Source organism: Gadus chalcogrammus, chromosome 6 (genome assembly GCF_026213295.1).
Source record: "Gadus chalcogrammus isolate NIFS_2021 chromosome 6, NIFS_Gcha_1.0, whole genome shotgun sequence".
In the NCBI taxonomy this organism is placed as follows: Eukaryota; Metazoa; Chordata; class Actinopteri; order Gadiformes; family Gadidae; genus Gadus; species Gadus chalcogrammus.
In genome coordinates this window covers 3,086,143-3,106,142 of record NC_079417.1, presented here as the reverse complement: position 1 = coordinate 3,106,142, position 20,000 = coordinate 3,086,143, and the positions used below count along the sequence as shown (strand labels likewise).

The 20,000-nt window shown below is 48.8% G+C and overlaps 1 protein-coding gene and 1 long non-coding RNA gene across 4 annotated transcripts in view; one reads left to right on the top strand and one right to left on the bottom strand.

The window, feature by feature from the left end:
• Positions 1 to 16,539, top strand: part of ctnnb1 (catenin (cadherin-associated protein), beta 1) — a 16,904-nt gene extending 365 nt beyond the window's left edge. Inside the window, exons 2-17 of one of the 3 annotated variants that reach the window (XM_056591903.1) lie at positions 5,485 to 5,535; positions 6,201 to 6,425; positions 6,674 to 6,927; positions 7,613 to 7,851; positions 8,766 to 8,967; positions 9,207 to 9,351; positions 9,563 to 9,666; positions 9,981 to 10,115; positions 10,434 to 10,637; positions 12,246 to 12,404; positions 13,053 to 13,172; positions 13,560 to 13,710; positions 14,121 to 14,242; positions 14,671 to 14,731; positions 15,107 to 15,324; positions 15,820 to 16,539. In XM_056591903.1, the coding sequence (XP_056447878.1) occupies positions 5,523 to 5,535; positions 6,201 to 6,425; positions 6,674 to 6,927; positions 7,613 to 7,851; positions 8,766 to 8,967; positions 9,207 to 9,351; positions 9,563 to 9,666; positions 9,981 to 10,115; positions 10,434 to 10,637; positions 12,246 to 12,404; positions 13,053 to 13,172; positions 13,560 to 13,710; positions 14,121 to 14,242; positions 14,671 to 14,731; positions 15,107 to 15,321 (2,349 nt within the window). In that variant the 5' untranslated portion in view covers positions 5,485 to 5,522 and the 3' untranslated portion in view covers positions 15,322 to 15,324; positions 15,820 to 16,539. Of the gene's footprint in view, positions 1 to 5,484; positions 5,536 to 6,200; positions 6,426 to 6,673; positions 6,928 to 7,612; positions 7,852 to 8,765; positions 8,968 to 9,206; positions 9,352 to 9,562; positions 9,667 to 9,980; positions 10,116 to 10,433; positions 10,638 to 12,245; positions 12,405 to 13,052; positions 13,173 to 13,559; positions 13,711 to 14,120; positions 14,243 to 14,670; positions 14,732 to 15,106; positions 15,365 to 15,819 lie in introns of all 3 variants that reach the window. The other 2 variants (XM_056591902.1, XM_056591904.1) reach the window with 2 other exon arrangements.
• A 2,201-nt stretch (positions 16,540 to 18,740) lies between these two features.
• The window catches only part of LOC130383959 (uncharacterized), an 11,226-nt gene continuing 9,966 nt past the window's right edge, over positions 18,741 to 20,000 (bottom strand). The window contains exon 3 of the long non-coding RNA XR_008895860.1: positions 18,741 to 19,346. This is a non-coding gene — a long non-coding RNA (uncharacterized LOC130383959). The remainder of the gene's footprint in view (positions 19,347 to 20,000) is intronic.

Sequence of the window (20,000 nt, the reverse complement as noted above, 5' to 3'; positions counted from 1 at the left end):
GTTTTCTTATCAGTTAAGCGTTGTGATTCATGTGCATGTATAAAGTGAATGTGGTTTGGTGGATGATAAGAAACGCCCGTTTCATTGGAATAGATTTGGATGTGTCGACCCCTTGACTATAGATCAGCCTCCTCACCGTTCACATATGGACTTTACAATAACTAGTTTCTGAGATCTGATTCAAGGTCTCGGCTCATATCGCTTCCTATAGAGACTCCTGGTTTGTCTTCTCCCTCGACCCCTGCGGTTAAGGCTCTTGATTATTGTGTTTTAATAGTCAGGTTGGATCCCTGGATTGTTATGTAAAGTGGTGATTTCCTCCGTTTTAGGCTCAACTTATTTAAGAAAGTTGTATTGTGATATTAAGACGAATGTGGAATTGTGTGATCTGTGGATTGGGGTGGAATTTTAAACTCGTTGAGGGAGTTTTGTGGAAGTTTGCGTGAAACAGAACTATATTCTGGTGGGCGCTCGTTTCCCCGTCGACATGGAGGACCGAGCATTGTTTTTGCCTAATGCGATTGGCTTTTTGATCGCATTAATCATAACAGGCGAACATGGAAGGATAAGGATCAGTTAATTTCCAAAGTCTTTTCCATTCGTCCTTTTTTAAACAAAGACCGACAAATTCCTCCCGGCCGTCGGGCTCCGGGAGGAAGACGAGGCGGAGCCACAATATGAAATCCGAGTCCAGTGGTGTTAAGAGCAGGAGTGAAGGCGGTCGGCAGCTGTGTTCACAACCTACTCCCTGGAAGAATTCATAGATTGCCCCGAATTTAGTTTGGTGATATTTCCTGAAATATCTGTTTATGCATCACTTCAATTTCACTTTTAAAGCTACTGTTTTTTTTAATAACATTAATTCGTTCCCTAATTAGGCCAGGTACTTTACATTTCTAATTGAGTCCAGTTTATTCGTTTACTGAATGGCGTATGTAACTCTTGCAGCGCTTCAACACAACCCGCTTGGAGTCAATGATTCTCTTTAATGGGAGATTTGTTTATCTGCATTTCTGGTTTATACAGATTTGCCTTTTGCTATGACTATTTAGGTTTTATTGGCGTCTTTTGTTTGCTCTGAGTCAGTCATTGGCCCCATGTCCATGTCCTTTGATTTGTCACGCTATTTAACAGTCTGGAATTTCCATTTGGACCCATGTGAACAGAACGACCACGGTCGGAAGTAGACGTCTACGTGTTGGTTAATTTACGTCAACACCGAGAGCGGTTTCCGATTATGATGAGGTCGGAGCTGCTAAGCGGAAACGTAGGTGTTGTCTCTATCCAGACCGAGCCGCTGACAGGCGGTAGTAGAGGGCAGAGGCAACACGCTACATAAACCATACAATCTAAATAGCGTGACAACACATCTATGTAATGGTATTCCATTTTTTTTAATCACAAGGCTACCCCGTCATGCATGACTCCTTTATACCCCATCATAAACAAATTATTGGTTGGCTACTGTACTTTCGAAAATGTATACATTACTGCTACTTCGGTGTAATTTGTGTACTGTTCCCAGCACACGGCATGAACCTGTTTGTATTCATTATTGCCATTTTTTTTCCCTTTTTTCCTTGACCCGTTGCACCAATTGAATCATTTTTGTGGTTCACGCAACTAGTAACGTGTGGTGGCTGCATGTGAAGTCGTGTGGATAACGCGACGGGTTCCGGTGTATAGTGCCGTAGAGGCGCCGGCTGAACATCGCCGCAGCAGCTGCGAGTGTTGAGCTGCAGCGCATTGTCAGCAAGCGGTTAGCGCTGCTGACCCTGCACATAGCGCCACATAGCTACCGCTGCGTGATGGTGTCCGCCTGGGTGACCATACACCTTGTCGGCTGGGCTTTCTTTTATGTAAAGCGACCGCATTTCCGAGCTCGGGTGTGGAACGGATGGGCTTTTCGCTGAGCTTGACTGGGTCTTCTAGGCTACACACCTCACCACCCAACTTGGCCTGTGATTTGATATTAAGGATGTGATAATGGCTGAGAATTTGGTTTTAATCTATCCACTATGTAAGAATATATAATAGAACTTCAGCGTTTACTTATTTGTTAATTAAATATTCGTTCCTACGCTGCGCGTTATTCAAATATTTTTAGGATCATAACGCATAGCGACACTTTTTATTAGAATGTACCGCAACAGTCTAAACAGTGCATCGACCTCCTGAAATGCACCCAAAGCATAGCAACCTTATATTGCATCCCTACCCAACATGGCTATGTTGTTCAAACCCTTTCCATGGCTAACTGGCTGTCTACTGTTTATTTTTCATTAATTGGTGATGTGCAGGCTGCAACTTTAAAATAAGGATACCTCAAATACGGTGTAATGAGTTTATACAGAATCATTTCACATAATCAAATTAGCTATAATTACATTTGGATTATAATTGATTACCTTTGAAAAATTCATTGTAGATTGTCACACCTTTTTTTTGTAGGGTTTTTGATAAGCTCTGTTCAATGAGAAAAGAACAATAGCCATATGTAACTAAACAACAGTGATTGACTTGGCTATACCTTCCTATTCATGTATACTTTGCAACATAAAGGACCCAATGAGGCTATTCAAGTGCACCCAGCTGAAACCTTTTACCAATCAATTGAATGTGGCTGCTGAGCCCTTATTGTTGCTGCCAAACCATGATGTGTAAATCTCCTTCAAGCATTACACCTACTATTCGAATGACAACCCCCCCCCCCCCATTCTGCGGGTAATGACCACGGGCAAGGTATTCTCAAGTGGTTTGCATTTTCCCCAGCCCGGTGTGACTGTACACAAGTCATTCATCTGCATTTACATGTGGCTCGACCGTATTGGAGTCTAGAGACGTCCCTCTGCGATCACCTTGTTGTTGTTTCAATAGGTGATGGGAGCTTCGGATAAGCCGTGTCCAACAGTTTGGATCGCAGTGCCTCACATCGCTTGTTCACTCATGAACACAACAGAAAAAAAAACCTTGCGGGCCGCACATTCTTTAGGACCAGAATGCCTTAGCGTGCAGACTGGCGCTCAGTCACACACATGGCTCTCATTTAGCTCCTGGCTAGGTTGCGTGAGGGCAGTCTCCATAGGCATAGCGTGTGAGCGCTTCATTTTGTTTGGCGTGTTTGCGGTCAGCTCTGGCAGTTGACTCAAAACTTTGTATTCTTTTATTTTTTATTTATTTTTATTTATGACTCAGTTGGAGTCAGTGGCATGTGGGTGTAGGGACATGAGAGAGAGAGAGAGGGGGGGGGGGGGGTTGTGGGGATTGATACTCTCTCTGCCTCATACCTCCATTTTCATCTATCCCCAGTACTTCAGTGAATTCTCATAAGGGCGGGCCTTGGGATACTCGGGGCTGGGGGGGAAGGTAAACGACTGGCTCTCACCTCCACCTGGCCGCTGATGTGTGAACGGCTGGACCATGAGTCACTACTGTCTCGCTGCGGTCATTATACTCTTCTCTGGCCTGTGTTCAAGTGGTCCTTGTAAACAAACACAAACCCCAACAAGTGGCTGGGAGACACCATGTTTGTAAGGCCTCACTGAAGTCCCACTGAGCCAGGTAGCGTGCGTTGTGGTCTTATCAAGGCTGATCTGGAAGTTTGTGTTGATTCTTGCGTATCTAGGTTCTCAGAGTGATGACGGGGTTGGTTGGAATACAGTTGGCAATTTTTTTTTTATGACCGTTCCTAAGACATTTGTCACTTCTTTATCAGGCTGCAGTTGACGCTTATCAGCGTGAGTCAAACGGTGAAAGTTAAATCGAAACGATTTAGTAGATTGACAAGTGATTTATGTAATGTGTTTTGACGTTGCGCAAACAGAATGCGAGACGCACGTCATCCGTTCTATTCCGCAGAACTAGGCTAAGCCTCTCTGCCGTGCTTTAACATGCATGAACTTTCACGCGGAAAAAAAAGACAATAAGTACCTGAATGTGGTGACGCAAGCATTTGGCCGGGAGTGGAATGGGGAGGGGGGAAGGGCTGGTGGTAGAGGCGACCGGGTGCCCAAAGACCAGGGCCAGATAACCCCCAAGCAGCAGTACAGTGTTGTGAAACCACAGGCTGGTGCGTGGGAGGCTGAACTGACTCTAAAGCCAGGTCGCTGACCCCCCCCCCCCCTCTTCTAAGGTTGCATGCCTCTAGTCAGGTTAGGCCACTTCATAAACACACACCAAAGTGGCACATTTAGAGCAACGTTTTTCCGGGACGTTAGTGATGCATCGTGGATTGGCTGCCTCGTGTGTATTTCTAGATGACACATGTTATGGTTTTGAGTTGAATCACACCCGTATTTAGTTAAGTGTGGGTGTGTGCGTTCATGATGACAACAATAGCAAACAGCCGTCGAAGACATCAACCCCTTCAGTCTTTTCATTTACCGTCGCATGTGCCTCTCTACCTCCCAGGTAGACAGCCTGCCACTTTAGTCATCAGAGAGTCAGGACGTCTGGGCTTGCATGGTCAGTCATTTCTGCGTTGGAGCCCTGTGCCAGCATCCCAAATTAAATGTGATTGTGTGTGTGTGTCTGAAGCCTCCGTCCTTAGTAATTTCAGTGGGGCGGCTCCGGCGAATGCATTGGAAATGCAGTCTTCCTCTAAACTAATTCCCCTCCCCTGCTGTAGCCATGATAGTGTTTACTTTCCCGCAGAGTGAGCTTGTGGCTTGAGCTTCAAAGCCCGTGCTGGAATGTCTTTGCCCCACCGCCCCCCCCATCCCCCCCACCCTTCCATTCCTCCACCCATGACCCCACCCCCTCCCTCCCTCCCTCCCTCCCTCCCTCCCTCCCTCCCTCCCTTCTCTGGTGCTGGGCTAGCTAGCTGGGAGCTCCTTAATGGTTGCTTTGTGTATGCAGTGCTGCTTCTGCTGTGGTTTAAGTTACTGGAGGTGTTGGGGGGGGGGGGGGGGGGGGGGGAAGGGAAGGGCTAGGCAGGAAGAAACAAGGAAGAGCGGAAAGTAACTTCGCCCCCCCCCACCCCCCCCCCACCCCGCCCCTCCATACTGCTTCTTAAAACCCCGCAGAAAACGACCTTCCAATGTTGTATATTTTGAATACATTTTAATGATGCCAAAGCCATCCTGCCACACACTTTGTTTGGTGCCTCTTTGCTTTCCCTTGCCACAACCCAACAATTGTTTATCTCAGACTCAGCCGCTCTTTCATAGGCATCATGTTGTCATAGTTTTATAGTCTGTTATGAGAAGATATGCCCAACAAAATACCCACAAAAGCGTGCGAGTAATATATATTTCTTTACATGGTTTCACTGCCCTGTATCTTCTGGCGTATCACCAATCCCCAGCCATAGTTGCCCAATATGATTTTTTAAGTTTGATCCTAGTCCCTGGCTATGGCTGCCCAATATAATTGTAGTTTTTGGATGTCTTTTCTGTATGGAGTTTCCCTTGGTAATCAGGTTGTCCTGGTGGGTGACCAGAGCGATAACTGACCGTGTTCTCCTGCTGTCTTTGTGTGTTGCAGATCAGGAAGCTGTGCAGGCTGTGGCTTAAGAAAGAAACATGGCTTCCCAGGGTAAGTGCATCATTCTCCGCGGACTCCACGCCTCCCACTTTATCTCTCTGTGGGTCTGATTCACTGCCCGTGCACTCGCACACAACCCCCTCTGTTCCCCGGCCCGTCCGCATGGACTAGCACTGCATTGGTGCAGCAGAAATGGCTTCTTTTGTTGTTGTTGTAAGATTAATGCGGTCTCGGGCTACAAGACTGCACCGTTTTCTATCGATCCCAGGTTTAGGCTTTGAGTGCACATAAAACATACTATTACACGTAGAGAAAATCAATGGAGTAAGATGAAAGTCTCGTTTTTTTATGATTAATTATTGAGACAAGGGTTTTGTTTATTGGAGACACAGAAGCTCAGTAGTGGATCTATAGTCAATGTACCGCATCCAACCAGGATGCATTTTGAAACGGGTGGCCCTCAACGGTTGGTCAGAAGAACGGCTTAAGACGAGGGTTTAAAGCTATGGATCCAAAGGGTTTACTCCGACAAGAATAGTCAGGTTACTGGGAATTTGCTTGCAGCAATAGATTGATTGCCACTTGCCACATCTGCATACATCGAGTGATGGGCAGAGCCACAGCCCCCCCTCGTCTGTGCTGCTTGTTGCCGGTTGATTACGGAGGCCGATAACGGCGTTAGATTCCGGTTGCGTGACTCCGCTCGTGTTCCTCAGCTGATCTGATGGAGCTGGACATGGCCATGGAGCCCGACCGCAAGGCGGCCGTCAGCCACTGGCAGCAGCAGTCCTACCTGGACTCAGGCATCCACTCGGGGGCCACCACCACAGCCCCGTCCCTCAGCGGCAAGGGCAACCCAGAGGAGGAAGACGTGGACAACCAGGTCCTCTACGACTGGGAGCAGGGCTTCAACCAGAACTTCTCCCAGGACCAAGTGCAAGGTGAGTGAGCGAGCACGCTGCCGCTGCCCGTCAACCGAATTCAGTTTTTTTTTTTTCTGCATGAGTACCAGAATAACCTTTCTCGAGTGGGCCTGTCGGCGAGATCAATGCTGCACCGAGCATCGCTCATCGCCCTTCGTGAAGCGCTCATTACCCTTCACGCATACCACGAAGAACCCGCCGCTTACTCAACACCATCTCTCCCCACCCCCCCCCCCCCCGTCCGTCCGTCCGTCCGTCCTCTCCAGACCTCGACGGGCAGTACGCCATGACGCGCGCCCAGAGGGTGCGGGCGGCCATGTTCCCCGAGACCCTCGAGGAGGGCATGCAGATCCCCACCACCCAGTACGACGGCGCCCACCCCACCAACGTCCAGAGGCTGGCGGAGCCCTCGCAGATGCTGAAGCACGCCGTGGTCAACCTGATCAACTACCAGGACGACGCCGAGCTGGCCACCCGCGCCATCCCCGAGCTCACCAAGCTGCTCAACGACGAGGACCAGGTATGTACCGACGGCAGGGGGGGGCGGGGGGGGCGCGGAGACGGGGGCCCCAGGGGTGTCGAGGGTGGAACGGTTCATCGACTTCAAACAGACTAAACAATGTTGTTTTTTATTTTTTTTTGGTTGGGATTTAAATTCATATTTATCTTCTGCTATTCAATAACCGTAGTTAAGATGTTGTATCAATTCATTATTTATTTTTTTTTCAACACATAGGCCTGGGCAAAAGGAAAGAAGTTTATGTTAGATATATATATATGGAACTTTTAAAAAAAGAAAAAAATCGAATACTAAATCGCAATATTGGTTGAAATAATCGCATTTGGATTATTTCCCCAAATGGTTCAGCCCTAGTGTTGGCCTTGTGGAAGCTGGTTTATGGTACCGTCCTGCAGTGGAATTCACCTGCAGTCATTTGAATCATAGTTGCGTTTCTGGTCTTTAAAGATATCTGATCGGATCTGTGGAACCCGAATTGCAATGTTAAACTAAACCGTTTAACCACACGATAGATAAAATCACAAAGAAAATCATAATTGTTTGACAATTATCACACCAAAAAACCCGTGAATCCTGCCTCTATTCGGCATGTACTCTGATGTCATGATACGGTTGTTTCCTTTCTAAACGCACGTGGCCTTCCGCTCAGTGACGTTGACCCCGGCCTCTCTCCTGGTGTCCCCAGGTCGTGGTGAACAAAGCCGCCGTGATGGTCCACCAGCTGTCCAAGAAGGAGGCGTCGCGCCACGCCATCATGCGCTCGCCGCAGATGGTGTCGGCCATCGTGAGGACCATGCAGAACACCAACGACGTGGAGACGGCCCGCTGCACCGCCGGCACGCTCCACAACCTGTCCCACCACAGAGAGGGCCTGTTGGCCATCTTCAAGTCCGGGGGCATACCCGCGCTCGTCAAGATGCTAGGGTAAGGGGCCCCAACGATCCTGACGCAAAAAAACGTGTTGAATCGTCAAACCAAAAACGGCAACATACACAAATTAACAAAATATATTTGTTGGTGTCGTTGTGATGCGGGTTTGTTGGTCATTTCGGTGCAAGACATGGTGGAATTCGATAAAGTAGCTTGATAACGCTTTCTGCAATACCCATCATGCACTACACCAACGAATGACTCGCCACTGCTTACAGGCAGGATTATAAATGGGAACCGTGCCTTTGTTCCAGTCGGAGTGAGGCCTTCTGGGAGAATATTTTGAGTTGCCTGCTGTGACTAGCAACTAGGACATATACTTGTGTAATCACGCCACATGTTGTTTCCTAGTGACTAGTTTTCTACTTTTAGGGACTGTTCCCTTTTTTTTTCTCTGATCTTAACTCTCAAATTGTTTTCCACAAATGTTCTAACTTAAATGATGGCTTCAATTTGTCGACTTTCTGAAGAACGACCTGGTTTATATCCAGGCTATGACGTGGGCAACTTGCACAGAATCAGCCATATGACGTTAGGGAGAAGGATTAAATCAAGATTCTTGACTCTGCTATTGATCCACAACTCCCTGAGTTACAGACGGCTCTTTGTACGAAGCGTTGCATAATTAAAATTACAATTACGGCATTTAGCAGACGCTTTTATCCAAAGCGATTTGCATCGGTTAATACACACGTTGACGCACTGACGGCAGAGTCAACCATGCAAGGCGACAGCCAGCTCGTCAGGAGCAGTTAGGGTTAAGTGTCTCGCTCAGGGACACATCAACGCTCAGCTAGGAGGAGGCGGGGATCGAACTAGCAACCTTTCGGTGACAACACGACTGCTCCGCCTCCTGAGCTAAGCACAACAAGGTGATGACCCCCGTGTGTGTGTGTCTGGTGCTCCAGCTCCCCCGTGGACTCAGTGCTGTTCTACGCCATCACCACCCTCCACAACCTGCTCCTGCACCAGGAGGGCGCCAAGATGGCCGTCCGCTTGGCCGGCGGGCTCCAGAAAATGGTGGCCCTCCTCAACAAGACCAACGTCAAATTCCTGGCCATCACCACCGACTGTCTCCAGATCCTGGCCTACGGGAACCAGGAGAGCAAGGTGTGCACCTCGAGGGGGGGGGGGGTTTCTAATCTTTATTTACACTCGCAAGGCATCGAGGTTTGCACTAATTTGCAACGACGATGCGCTTACAGCAATGGCAAATAAACATGCGCAACATAAATATAAATCAAACTAAAACCTTGCCATTTGATCAGCTGAGAATATGATTATTGGTTAGGTTGTACTGGCTACTCACACAACCGCTCTCTCTGCCCCCCCCCCCCCCCCCCTTCCAGTTGATCATCCTGGCCAGTGGCGGCCCCCAGGCGCTGGTGAACATCATGAGGACCTACACCTACGAGAAGCTGCTGTGGACCACAAGCCGAGTGCTCAAAGTGCTGTCCGTCTGCTCCAGCAATAAGCCCGCCATCGTCGAGGCCGGTACGTTTTGGCTGACTGTTTTTGATGTAGCTCGAACCAGGGGACGGCTTTCCATTTGAAAGTGGACGGCGTATATATATTGTACACTGATTTATCAAAGGGATTTTTTTATGTATTTTTTTCGTAGAAATGCATAGCGTTCAGCCAAGAGAATCTGATTGGACAATGAAAGTATTTCTGATCACGTCCACCTCTGTTTGTGACTCTTCAGGCGGCATGCAGGCGCTGGGTCTCCACCTGACAGACCCCAGCCAGAGACTGGTCCAGAACTGTCTCTGGACTCTCAGGAACTTGTCAGACGCTGCCACCAAACAGGTAAAATAACCCTCTCACAAAAAAACGAATCCCTTAATTTGTCCCACCGCGACACGGCATCTCTGTAATTAAACTGACGCAAGGCTTGGATAGATGAGTCATTATTGCCAAAACTACAATTTTCACAATGCACCGGTATCTTAATCCCCGAGCTCCATGTCTGTGTCTCTGTGACAAGGAAGCCTAAATATAAACCTCAGGTTTACCTGTGAGCCTGACGTGCACGGGCTGACATCCCTGTCAGCCGCTGCACGTCCAAACTGTGCGCCCCGTGTGCTGATCCCGCGACTCTCCCCCCACCCCGTCTCTCTCAGGAGGGGATGGAGGGCCTTCTGGGAACCCTGGTCCAGTTGCTAGGCAGCGACGACATCAACGTCGTGACCTGCGCCGCCGGCATCCTGTCCAACCTCACGTGCAACAACTACAAGAACAAGATGATGGTCTGCCAGGTACGTCCACGGGCTCGCCGCCCAGACTCTTCCCTGTTATACCACCGCGTGTGACTGTGATTAGCCAGTGCGAGCCGCAGGAAAATCTTTTGCTTCCCCGTGCCTTAGCGACATCCCAAGTGGGCGTGTCCACCCAGATGTATGATGGATTAGATCGGGCTACCCAGCGGACTGTAGCGAAGGCTGCTTATCCATCCGTCATTCATCCAGGGGGACACGCCCACATGTGATGTCACAGGAATCGAATCGAAATCGAGGAATCGAATTTGACTTGACTTAACGAAACCCCCCCCCCCCCTACTGTCTTTGTCGGTTAAGGTGGGCGGGATCGAGGCGCTGGTGCGCACGGTTCTCCGCGCCGGCGACCGGGAAGACATCACGGAGCCCGCCATCTGCGCCCTGCGTCACCTGACCTCCCGGCACCAGGACGCCGAGATGGCCCAGAACGCCGTCCGGCTGCACTACGGCCTGCCCGTGGTGGTGAAGCTGCTGCACCCGCCCTCACACTGGCCCCTCATCAAGGTAGGCCGGCGTGCCGAGGAGGGCCGGGCGATTAATCACATTTTGATCGCGATTAATCGATCAAAACATTTACATAATCGATTTTTTCCGTATTTTTTTTAAAAAAATTTATAGAAAGGGCAGAACAGCTGGATACATATCGTTTTAGATTGGAACATTTTTTACCATTTTGTGTATTTCTTTTAAGGTGAAATTTCTAAGTTCTCAGTTACAAAGTTTTCAAACTCCAAAAATAATCGTTTGAATAATCGTGATTTCAATATTGACCAAAATATTTGTGATTATGATTTTTCCCATAATCGAGCAGCCCTAGTGCCGGGGATACACGCAGCTATCACGGATACCGTTAACTGTAGCGAACACGGAGATACCGTTAACCGTAGCGAACGCGGAGATACCGTTAACCGTAGCTAACGCGGAGATACCGTTAACCGTAGCGAACGCGGAGATACCGTTAACCGTAGCGAACGCGGAGATACCGTTAACCGTAGCGAACACAGAGATACCGTTAACAATCGGGAATGGAGATACCGTTAACCGTCGCCAAAACGGATACCGTTAACCATCGAACACGGAGATACCGTTAACCTCCCCCTAACTGTCTCTTTTCCGGGCTGGGATCAATGACGTCTTATCTTTAGGAAATGGGTGGTTTGGCCCGGGCTCTATCTGGAAGTCTGCATCTTGACACTAGTTTAAATGAATATTGGTTCCAACTGAAATTAAATAAACGGATTGTGTGTATTAGAATTATCTGCTGCAAAACCATTTCACAGCTTAATTCACGCCACTACCTGGAAAGCAATTATCCTATCTTATCTGGAATTGGTTCCCATACTCTGGGCCGGCTGCCTGCAGTAATCTGCTCTTTCAGGCCTCATTGTTTAGCCCGTGGCAGGATCAGATTTGCATACAGTGTCTTATTCTGTTGGCTTGTCACACCTCATCACGGACGAGGTTGATAATAGTGGATTATTTTGGCATTATAGCGTTGATGGGTGACGGGTTTTCCGTTCGAAGTACAAATGGTGGGGGGGGGGGGGGGGGGGGTTGTTTAGGAGGATGGTGTACAAACTGGAGGTTCTGTATGCGTCTGCTCGGTCAATTGTAACGCAGATGTTGTGGACCTGCCACAGCAATCAGGCGATCAGTGATGTATCGAGTAGGGCTGGGTATCGTGGCCAATTTCCTAAAATCTATTCGATTTCGATTCATAAGGTTCTCAATCGATTAATTTCGATTCAATCTGCTCTTAAATAATAAAAATGGCTGTTACAAAATGCAAATGTACTTTATATTTTCCCCTCATCTTAAACAGGTTTTAAATGGAAACTTGTAAATTGGACAGTGTAAACCTTACTAGCTGTAAAGTAAACCGTCTCTAAAGTGCTATTTTGAAATTAGAAAGGAATTGCAAGTTTACTTGAACTACAACTTTCCATCACTGCAAAACGCATTAAGGCATTGTTTATTAAAGAGCAAAAAAAATTATAAAAATAATAATCAATAATCTCATGCCCTATGAATCGATATTGCTAAATATAAATGAAATCGATCCAAAATCGATAGATTTTTTGAGTTTTTGACGTGTGTGTGTGTTCTCCCCAGGCCACGGTGGGGCTCATCCGGAACCTGGCGCTGTGCCCCGCCAACCACGCGCCCCTCAGGGAGCAGGGCGCCATCCCCCGGCTGGTCCAGCTCCTGGTGAGAGCGCACCAGGACACTCAGAGACGCACCAGTATGGGGGGCACGCAGCAACAGTTCGTGGTGAGCACCCCCACAACACTGAACCCCCCCCCCCCACACACACCCAGCACATTGAACCCACCACACACACACACACACATGGGGCTACGCAGTCACATTGAACCCCCCCCCCCCCCCCCCCCCACACACACACACCCAGCACATTGAACCCACCACACACACACACACACACACGGGACTGCTCGATTATGGAAAAAATAATAATAATCATAATCACCGATTTATTTCGGTCAATATTGAAACCATGATTATGGGAGGGCAACGCGCTAGATTTGGTTTAGACTCAATCTCTACAGTAGATAGGCAACTTTATTTCTAGAGCACTTTCATACATGAGGCGGACTCAAGTGTGTGTGTCTCATGGTTGTGTCTGCGTTATGAGTCTGCTAACGCAGCAATTTGTGCACACTGCCATGCAGGTAAACGGCCTAGTTCTACGCTCACGACGGTACGATGGCTGTAGAACTATATTATTATTATTATTATTATTATTATTATCGGAAGAGTCCGGACAGAATTTAGCCTTTTCCTTTTGCTATAGTGTGTCGTTATCGAAACAGACTACCAATATTCCCGCGCCGCGCCTTCCCTCCTTGAGCCTCGTGGTATCGTACGTTGCTGACCCAGTGCCTCCCCGTGTGTCCTCAGGAGGGGGTCCGTATGGAGGAGATCGTGGAGGGCTGCACAGGAGCGCTCCACATCCTGGCCAGGGACGTCCACAACAGAATAGTCATCCGAGGACTCAACACCATTCCACTCTTCGTACAGGTAAGAGGGGGCGTCATGACAACGCGGGTTTGAATGCACTCTTGATTAGGATTATTGTATTTATATTGAATGGAAAGTGCATGACCAACGCATACCCCTCTTCAGCGGGACTAGATGTACAAGTACAGCAAAACCCTCACTTCTGCCGTTTGTATTGAAAGCAAATGAGTAAACTTGTGGTGTTGAAGCAAATTAAATTAAATTCCAAATCCATTAAAAATAAATAAAAGTTTGGCCGAATCCTAAGGACTCTGTTATGCAAATATCGATATTTATTTATTTTATTGGAAGCAACTATCCGTTCCTGTAGCGAGGGAAAAACTGCCTTAACTGCGGCCGTCCCCGTGCCCTGACCCTGTTGCCCCCCCCCCCCCCCGTTCTCTCCAGCTGCTGTACTCGCCCATCGAGAACATCCAGCGCGTGGCGGCCGGCGTGCTCTGTGAGCTGGCCCAGGACAAGGAGGCGGCGGAGGCCATCGAGGCGGAGGGCGCCACCGCCCCGCTGACGGAGCTGCTGCACAGCCGCAACGAGGGCGTCGGTGAGCACCGCACCCCGCCGCCACCAGGGGGAGGGAGAAAGGGAGGGGGGGGTGGCATCTACAGCCGGGGAGCGGCCCGTCTTCAGAAGCGCCCGGGCAGACGCGTGGGCGTCCGATCCAACGGGACGCCAGGTCTCGATGACGGAGGGGACGGACGTGTTTATTGTTTAGAAGACGTGTCTCATTTCCTCCACTGTGAATCTGCTCCGCTAGCCTTAAGGGCTGAAGCTAGCGCCTGGTTGTTAAAACGGTACCGGGTCGTTCATCGTGATGTTTGACTTTATCGTAGCGTGGATCTCGTCGGCGCTCCTAAAGCGTTAGTAGTACGCGCCCCCTTCCGTCGTACGTGGCGGTCCCTCCGGAGTCTCCGTGAGGAAGCTAACCCAGCGTCTCCCCGTGTCTCTCTCCAGCCACCTACGCCGCCGCCGTGCTGTTCCGCATGTCCGAGGACAAGCCCCAGGACTACAAGAAGAGGCTCTCCGTGGAGCTCACCAGCTCCCTCTTCAGAACAGAACCCATGGCCTGGAACGAGGTATGGGCCCGCCCCCCCAGCGTGCTGCCTCACCCAATCAGAGCGCTCGCCACGCGCCCAGCTCGGATGGGACTGTTGGTGAACTTGCTCACCTCGGCTTATTGGGAGCCTTCAGAGTTTAATAGAATTGTATCGCAATAAAAGGATGTTTATATGGTAGTTGCCGCCTGGCTGGGTACAATCAATGTAATCAAAAAATGTATTTCGGTGCAACATTCATGGGTTTATCGTGTTTAGTTTATTGTGACTATTAAACATCCTGCAGTACACAGATACTTTTATCCTCCAACACTTAGTTAGATCAGGGCACGCGCAGTATTTCTCCACAACAATAACTTTTGGCATTAATTGCCTTGACGTTCCAAAGACCTCGGTGATCGTCTCCGCATCTAACCTCTCCTCTCTTGCCTCCCTTCTCCGGGGTGCAGACCGGAGATCTGGGCCTGGACATCGGAGCCCAGGGCGAACCTCTGGGGTACAGACAAGAAGGTGAGTCCCATTGCGTCCGCCTCGCTTGAGTGAGCACCTCCCTCCGAAGGCTTAACCCCCCCCCCCCCCCCCCCCCCCCGCACCGTGCGGTCGGCTCTGCAGCGGCGGGCGGGAGAGACGGGGTTGCAGTGTGTTGTGTTTCTTCTTTTGCTGTGTAGCTTTGATCGTACTACCGTGTGGCAGCTTTGTGTTGACCCGCTTCTAACAGAGTGCTCTGCTTCCCCCTCGCCTCCTCCCCCCACCCCCCCACCCCCTTCAACCCCCCCCCTATACACCCCAATCATCCATCCATCAACCCCCCTATACACCCCAATCCTCCATCCATCCACCCCCCCCCCCCCCCCGTCTCCTCCATCCACCATGCGCCCATCCCAGACCCCAGCTACCGCTCCTTCCACACGGGGGGCTACGGCGGGGACACGATGGGCCTGGAGCCCATGATGGAGCACGAGCTGGCCGGGGGGCACCACCCGGGCCAGGACTACGCCCCGGTGGAGGGTCTGCCCGACCTGGGCCACGCCCAGGACCTGATGGACGGCCTGCCCCCTGGTGACTCCAACCAGCTGGCCTGGTTCGACACGGACCTGTAGACGGTACGGCCATGCGGACCGCCCTCACAACACTTTCTACTAGGTGAGGACCCCCCCCCCCCACCCCCCCCCGGCGGGGGAGAAGGGGGGCGCACCGCGGGGGGGGAGGGGGAGGGAGGCCTGCTTGGGTGGATACTAACCGGACTGTACTGGAGTGAAGTGGTGTGCTGTGGTTTTGCTCTTGACTTGACGGGGGGGGTTACTACCTGGCGTTCTGTGATGGATGGGTTCCTCTTTTTTAATCACTTGCCCAAGAGAAGCAGCTCAAGTGGACGACTACTAAAGCAGGGTTTCATCCACGGATAACGGGCCGTTTCGCAGAACTTCAGTCACATTGATCAGCCAATTTGTCTTTGCAAAATCACCCCGACGGCACAATGCCAGGAAGTAGAATACCCCCCCCCCCCTTCAACTGTCGTACTGTCATCTATGCATGCGTGTGTGTGTGTGTGGGGGGGATATTTGACTAAAGCGTGTCTTGTGTTTCCCCCCTCCCAGCTGTATCATGTGATCTGGATGAACCTGCATTGTAATTCGCCCACACCGAGGAGGCGGGGTTTCAGAAAGTGCCTGAAGACGACTGGACTCGAAGACGAGACACGGAGAGTCGCCCAGCCGCGACTCAACGGGGACAAACTAGATGTGAAGTGCGCTTCTGGTGTCTCGGCCCAAGCTGTGGGCTCACTGAAAATCCTGACATGACGAAGAGATGGAGCTCAATTTTAAAAAGAACCCTTCTATGTATTTTTTTCTTTTTACTCTGTTGACCATTTTATTCAGATTTTCCTTTTTTCGTTTTGTTTTTTGTCTGTAATGGTACTGATTCAAGCTTGCTTTAAGATCATTTCTTATTATAATCCTCTTTGTTTTTTTTGCAGTACTTTGTATCTTAAATCTGGTAGTGTTGAGTTTTTCTAGTGCTGATGCTCAATCCAAGTAAAAAGGTTTTCGTTTTTTCCGTTCGCGTTTTTAAATGGCGTCCACTAACACTAAGGAAATTAATCAGTTGAATTGTATTCAGAAGACAAAGTGTAACATTGTGTAGCTTTTGTATAAAAAAAAAAAATAATCATGAATTGGAAATCATGGTCCAAATATCAAGCTATTTTTTTCTTGCTTTAATGGTAGGCACCAGGATGTCTTCTCTGTTCCAAAGGGAGTGTAGCTAACCTAGGCGGAAGGGTGTGGCCATTTTATGGATCAAGGGGGAGGGGGCGGCTTGGGGTGGGGGGGGGGGGGGGGGGGGGGGGGTTTGGGGAGGAGGGATTTTATTGGTCTGCTGTTACTAAGGAGACGGGTGATGGGAGGAGCTGGTTGCTGTAGCCTGCTGTGTTCCGTAACAATAAAATGGACTTGTCATTTCAACCCTAAGACCTGTGTGTGTGTGTGTGTGTGTGTTGTATTTCATCCACGAGGCTGAGGTCATGCACAAGCACCCACTCCACGCGGGCTTAGGTAGGGCGCCTCTATTCATGTCCACATGGTTGGACCAGATGGTGATACCGTTTTCATGGGTGTGGCGTATCATATCCACGTAAGCCTATTAATAAGGGCTTATTACTCAAACGATAACGTTCGGTTTTTTCCCTGGCTGGTTATGCATAAATCATGTGTTGTCAGACAAGTTCTACCATGAATGAATGAACCGGCAATTATCCCTGTTGAAGGCTGACTAACCAAAGTGCTAGAGGCTAGCTATTGACAGGGTTTCTAGGAGACGAAGCAACAAAACATCACTTAAGAGGACCCTGTTACCCTGCTGCAAATAATTTGCGATCCATTCAAATTAACATACTCAAGCAGATGTTTTTGAAAAGAAGTAAAAACATTGGAAGGTATCATTTGGAACGGGCACCTGACGTGCCTGCACTTGTGCTTGCATAAAGAGGAGAAAAGCAGGGTTTGGTTTGGTGTTAAGTCCCCGGGAAAAACTAATTTTTAACAGTTTGGCCTGAAGCGAGCACAATATATTCCTCTTCAGATAAATAGCTTCACTGGGTGAAGTCGGGTCAGTGGCATCAGAAGCGGTGATCCAGGTTTTCTGTGTCTAGGGACGTCGATAAGGCAAAAACTATTATTTAAATGAGATCCACAACATTGACAGGAAAAAAAAAACAACTGCCAACCAGCAGCCAATCCTAACCGGAATAATCAGGAGTAAATGAAGTTATATGAATAAAAAGTACACATTTTCCAGGGAAGCCGAAGTTGCAGAACTTGATGCTCTGTTTGACAATTGGACCGAGATGGTTGCGGCCCACAGTGGAGAGGCCAGTCTTTGCCCTTGTATCACAATCCTTTCTTGGTACTCGTCAGGGGGGTCAAAAGGCTTCTTGTCACTATCGATGTAATCTCATCTGGCAACAAGCCTGTTTATCAATTCGCTCCCAAACACGCAGTGGCAGAGTGAGTGAGCTGGTGATATTATGTTTCCGTATTTGCTAAGGCTAATCTCAATGCAAGCTGTGTCTTTAGGTCATATGGAAGGTTATGGCGAATCAATAGTCACCCTTGGACAGTGGTGATACATAACTAGAAACTATAGCAGCCACGGTTCATTGTTTGAATTAGTTATCTTATATTCTGCCCAGAAAGCCAATCTGATCACACAGGCTCTCTTGCTGTGTTGATGCGAATGTCCAGTGTCCAAATAAATCATATCAGCACCTCGCAGCTTCATGCCTGCTGCAAGGTGCTGGCTGAAGTGACCTCGTTGTCCAACAACTTGAGGATCGCTGTGCCAAGTGTGGCAGTTTAGCACCTCATACTATGGCAAAGATGATGCCATGTGACAAGAAGGTTGAACCAGACAAACACGTGCTCCCTTAAGGTTAGAACGAATCCACAGCAATGCCTTTTCTTAAACCTTTTTTTTCTTAGGTCATGGTCTCGTCAATTCTTGAACCGATTCTAGCGTTTTCATTGATTATCGCTTTCTAATGGGAACTCCCCTTCCCGGCATGGCACCCTCATCCCGGCAGTCTTCCCATGTCCACATGTTGACCAAGGATGCTGTTGCTGACCCATGATGCACCAGTGCCGGAGTAGCGCTCAAAGCCGCCTGCAGCCGGGGTTTGCCGATGGGAATTTCGATCCGTGCTCCGGGTTGCTGCAGAGTTTCCTCATGTTGCTCACCCATCTAAGGGGGCGTTTTTTCATCATCATCATCATCATCATCATCATCATCATCATCATCTCCATCATTATCCTTCTCCTCCCCCAAAGCCTGATCAAGGGTGTAAGCCTGTGATGAAGATTACTTCAGATTGGGCAGCACTTAGTTTGGCGTCAAGAGAACATGATGAGGATGGATGTAGAGAACTTGGTGCAATGAGTTTATAAGCGTAACTGTTGTGTTCTGCAGCAGTATGGTATTTATAGGGACAGTAAACAATATATTCAATTCAAAACCCACAGAAACCCACGTTTCTTAACCCCAAACACCACCGCTGAACTTTCAAGTCTTTGTTGAGCGACTGCATCACAATTAATGCAACTTCATCAATCTTTATTCATCTAAAACTATTTCTCAACAAATACACGGCAGACATTAACAAACCATAAAGTCTTCTATATGACGTAATATGTAAAATATCAGTTTACAAACAGCCTCCCACCAACAGCAAAGACATTTTTTCGCTCACAGATCAGACTGGCTTTTGCATCGCATTCAGAACATCAAGGTTCTTTACAGAGTTGTCAACATTCTCCTTGTCTCAAAGAAACATCAACAGTATAATAGCAGGTACAATAGGTAAGGCATTTCAAAAAAATAAGTACTTATAGTGGCTAAATGCATGTCATTTTGGGAAAGCATCCAGTAGGTTTAAATCTGCTCTGTTTATAGAGAGTAGAGAGCAAAGTACTCTTGAAGGATTTAAGAGAACCGACTGTCAAAGGCGCTATTCCGTCGCATAGTTCCACAATCTCAGCCATGGCCCAGGGAAGGTTCCAGAAGGCTCTATAGGACGTGGATCTCCTGGAGGATCTCAGCTGCTTGTACTGCCACCCCTTCATTACGAGACCTAGAAAACACCACACAGGGAGGACTTTAGATGTAGAACAAGTGGAGTGATGGAGCTGAGAGGTACATCTCTGAGGGGTTGGTTTGTTTAACCAAAGTCTGGGAACCCCTCGCAGGACCAAAGAAACCTGCAGAGACCCAGGCATGGTGACGCCTTCTTGTAATTTGGCGTAAAGGGAAGATAATGTGGCATGGTTATGGTCGGAGCGGAGATATGTCACGGTGGATTGTGGGAAGGGAACTGCAGGTCTGCATGTACGGCAGAGGGAGCTCATTTGAATTCAGTTTGCAGAGCTTCTGATTTAGCTTCAGGAAGAAATGTGAGAACATTCAGCCAATCGGGCCTCAGCGCACTTTGCTTGTCAGCGGTCTCCGTTGAGTCTACAGAGTCCTCGCGTCACACGTTTTAGTTCATTAGTTATGGAAAGTGTGGCATTACCTGAACGAGACATGTGTCAGACGCCATGCCACTCCATACAGAGCTACTGATGAAGACTTTAACGACATCATCCATCGGGGTTAATATGAAACTACAGGCCAATCCAAATGTTTTGTGATGGTGATTGATTAGCATATGCAAGGGCTTATCTTTGGTGTGTGCCTTGGAGGGGACGATGTGAGCGAAAGGAGTGGTTTTGGGTTAGGGTTTGTTTTT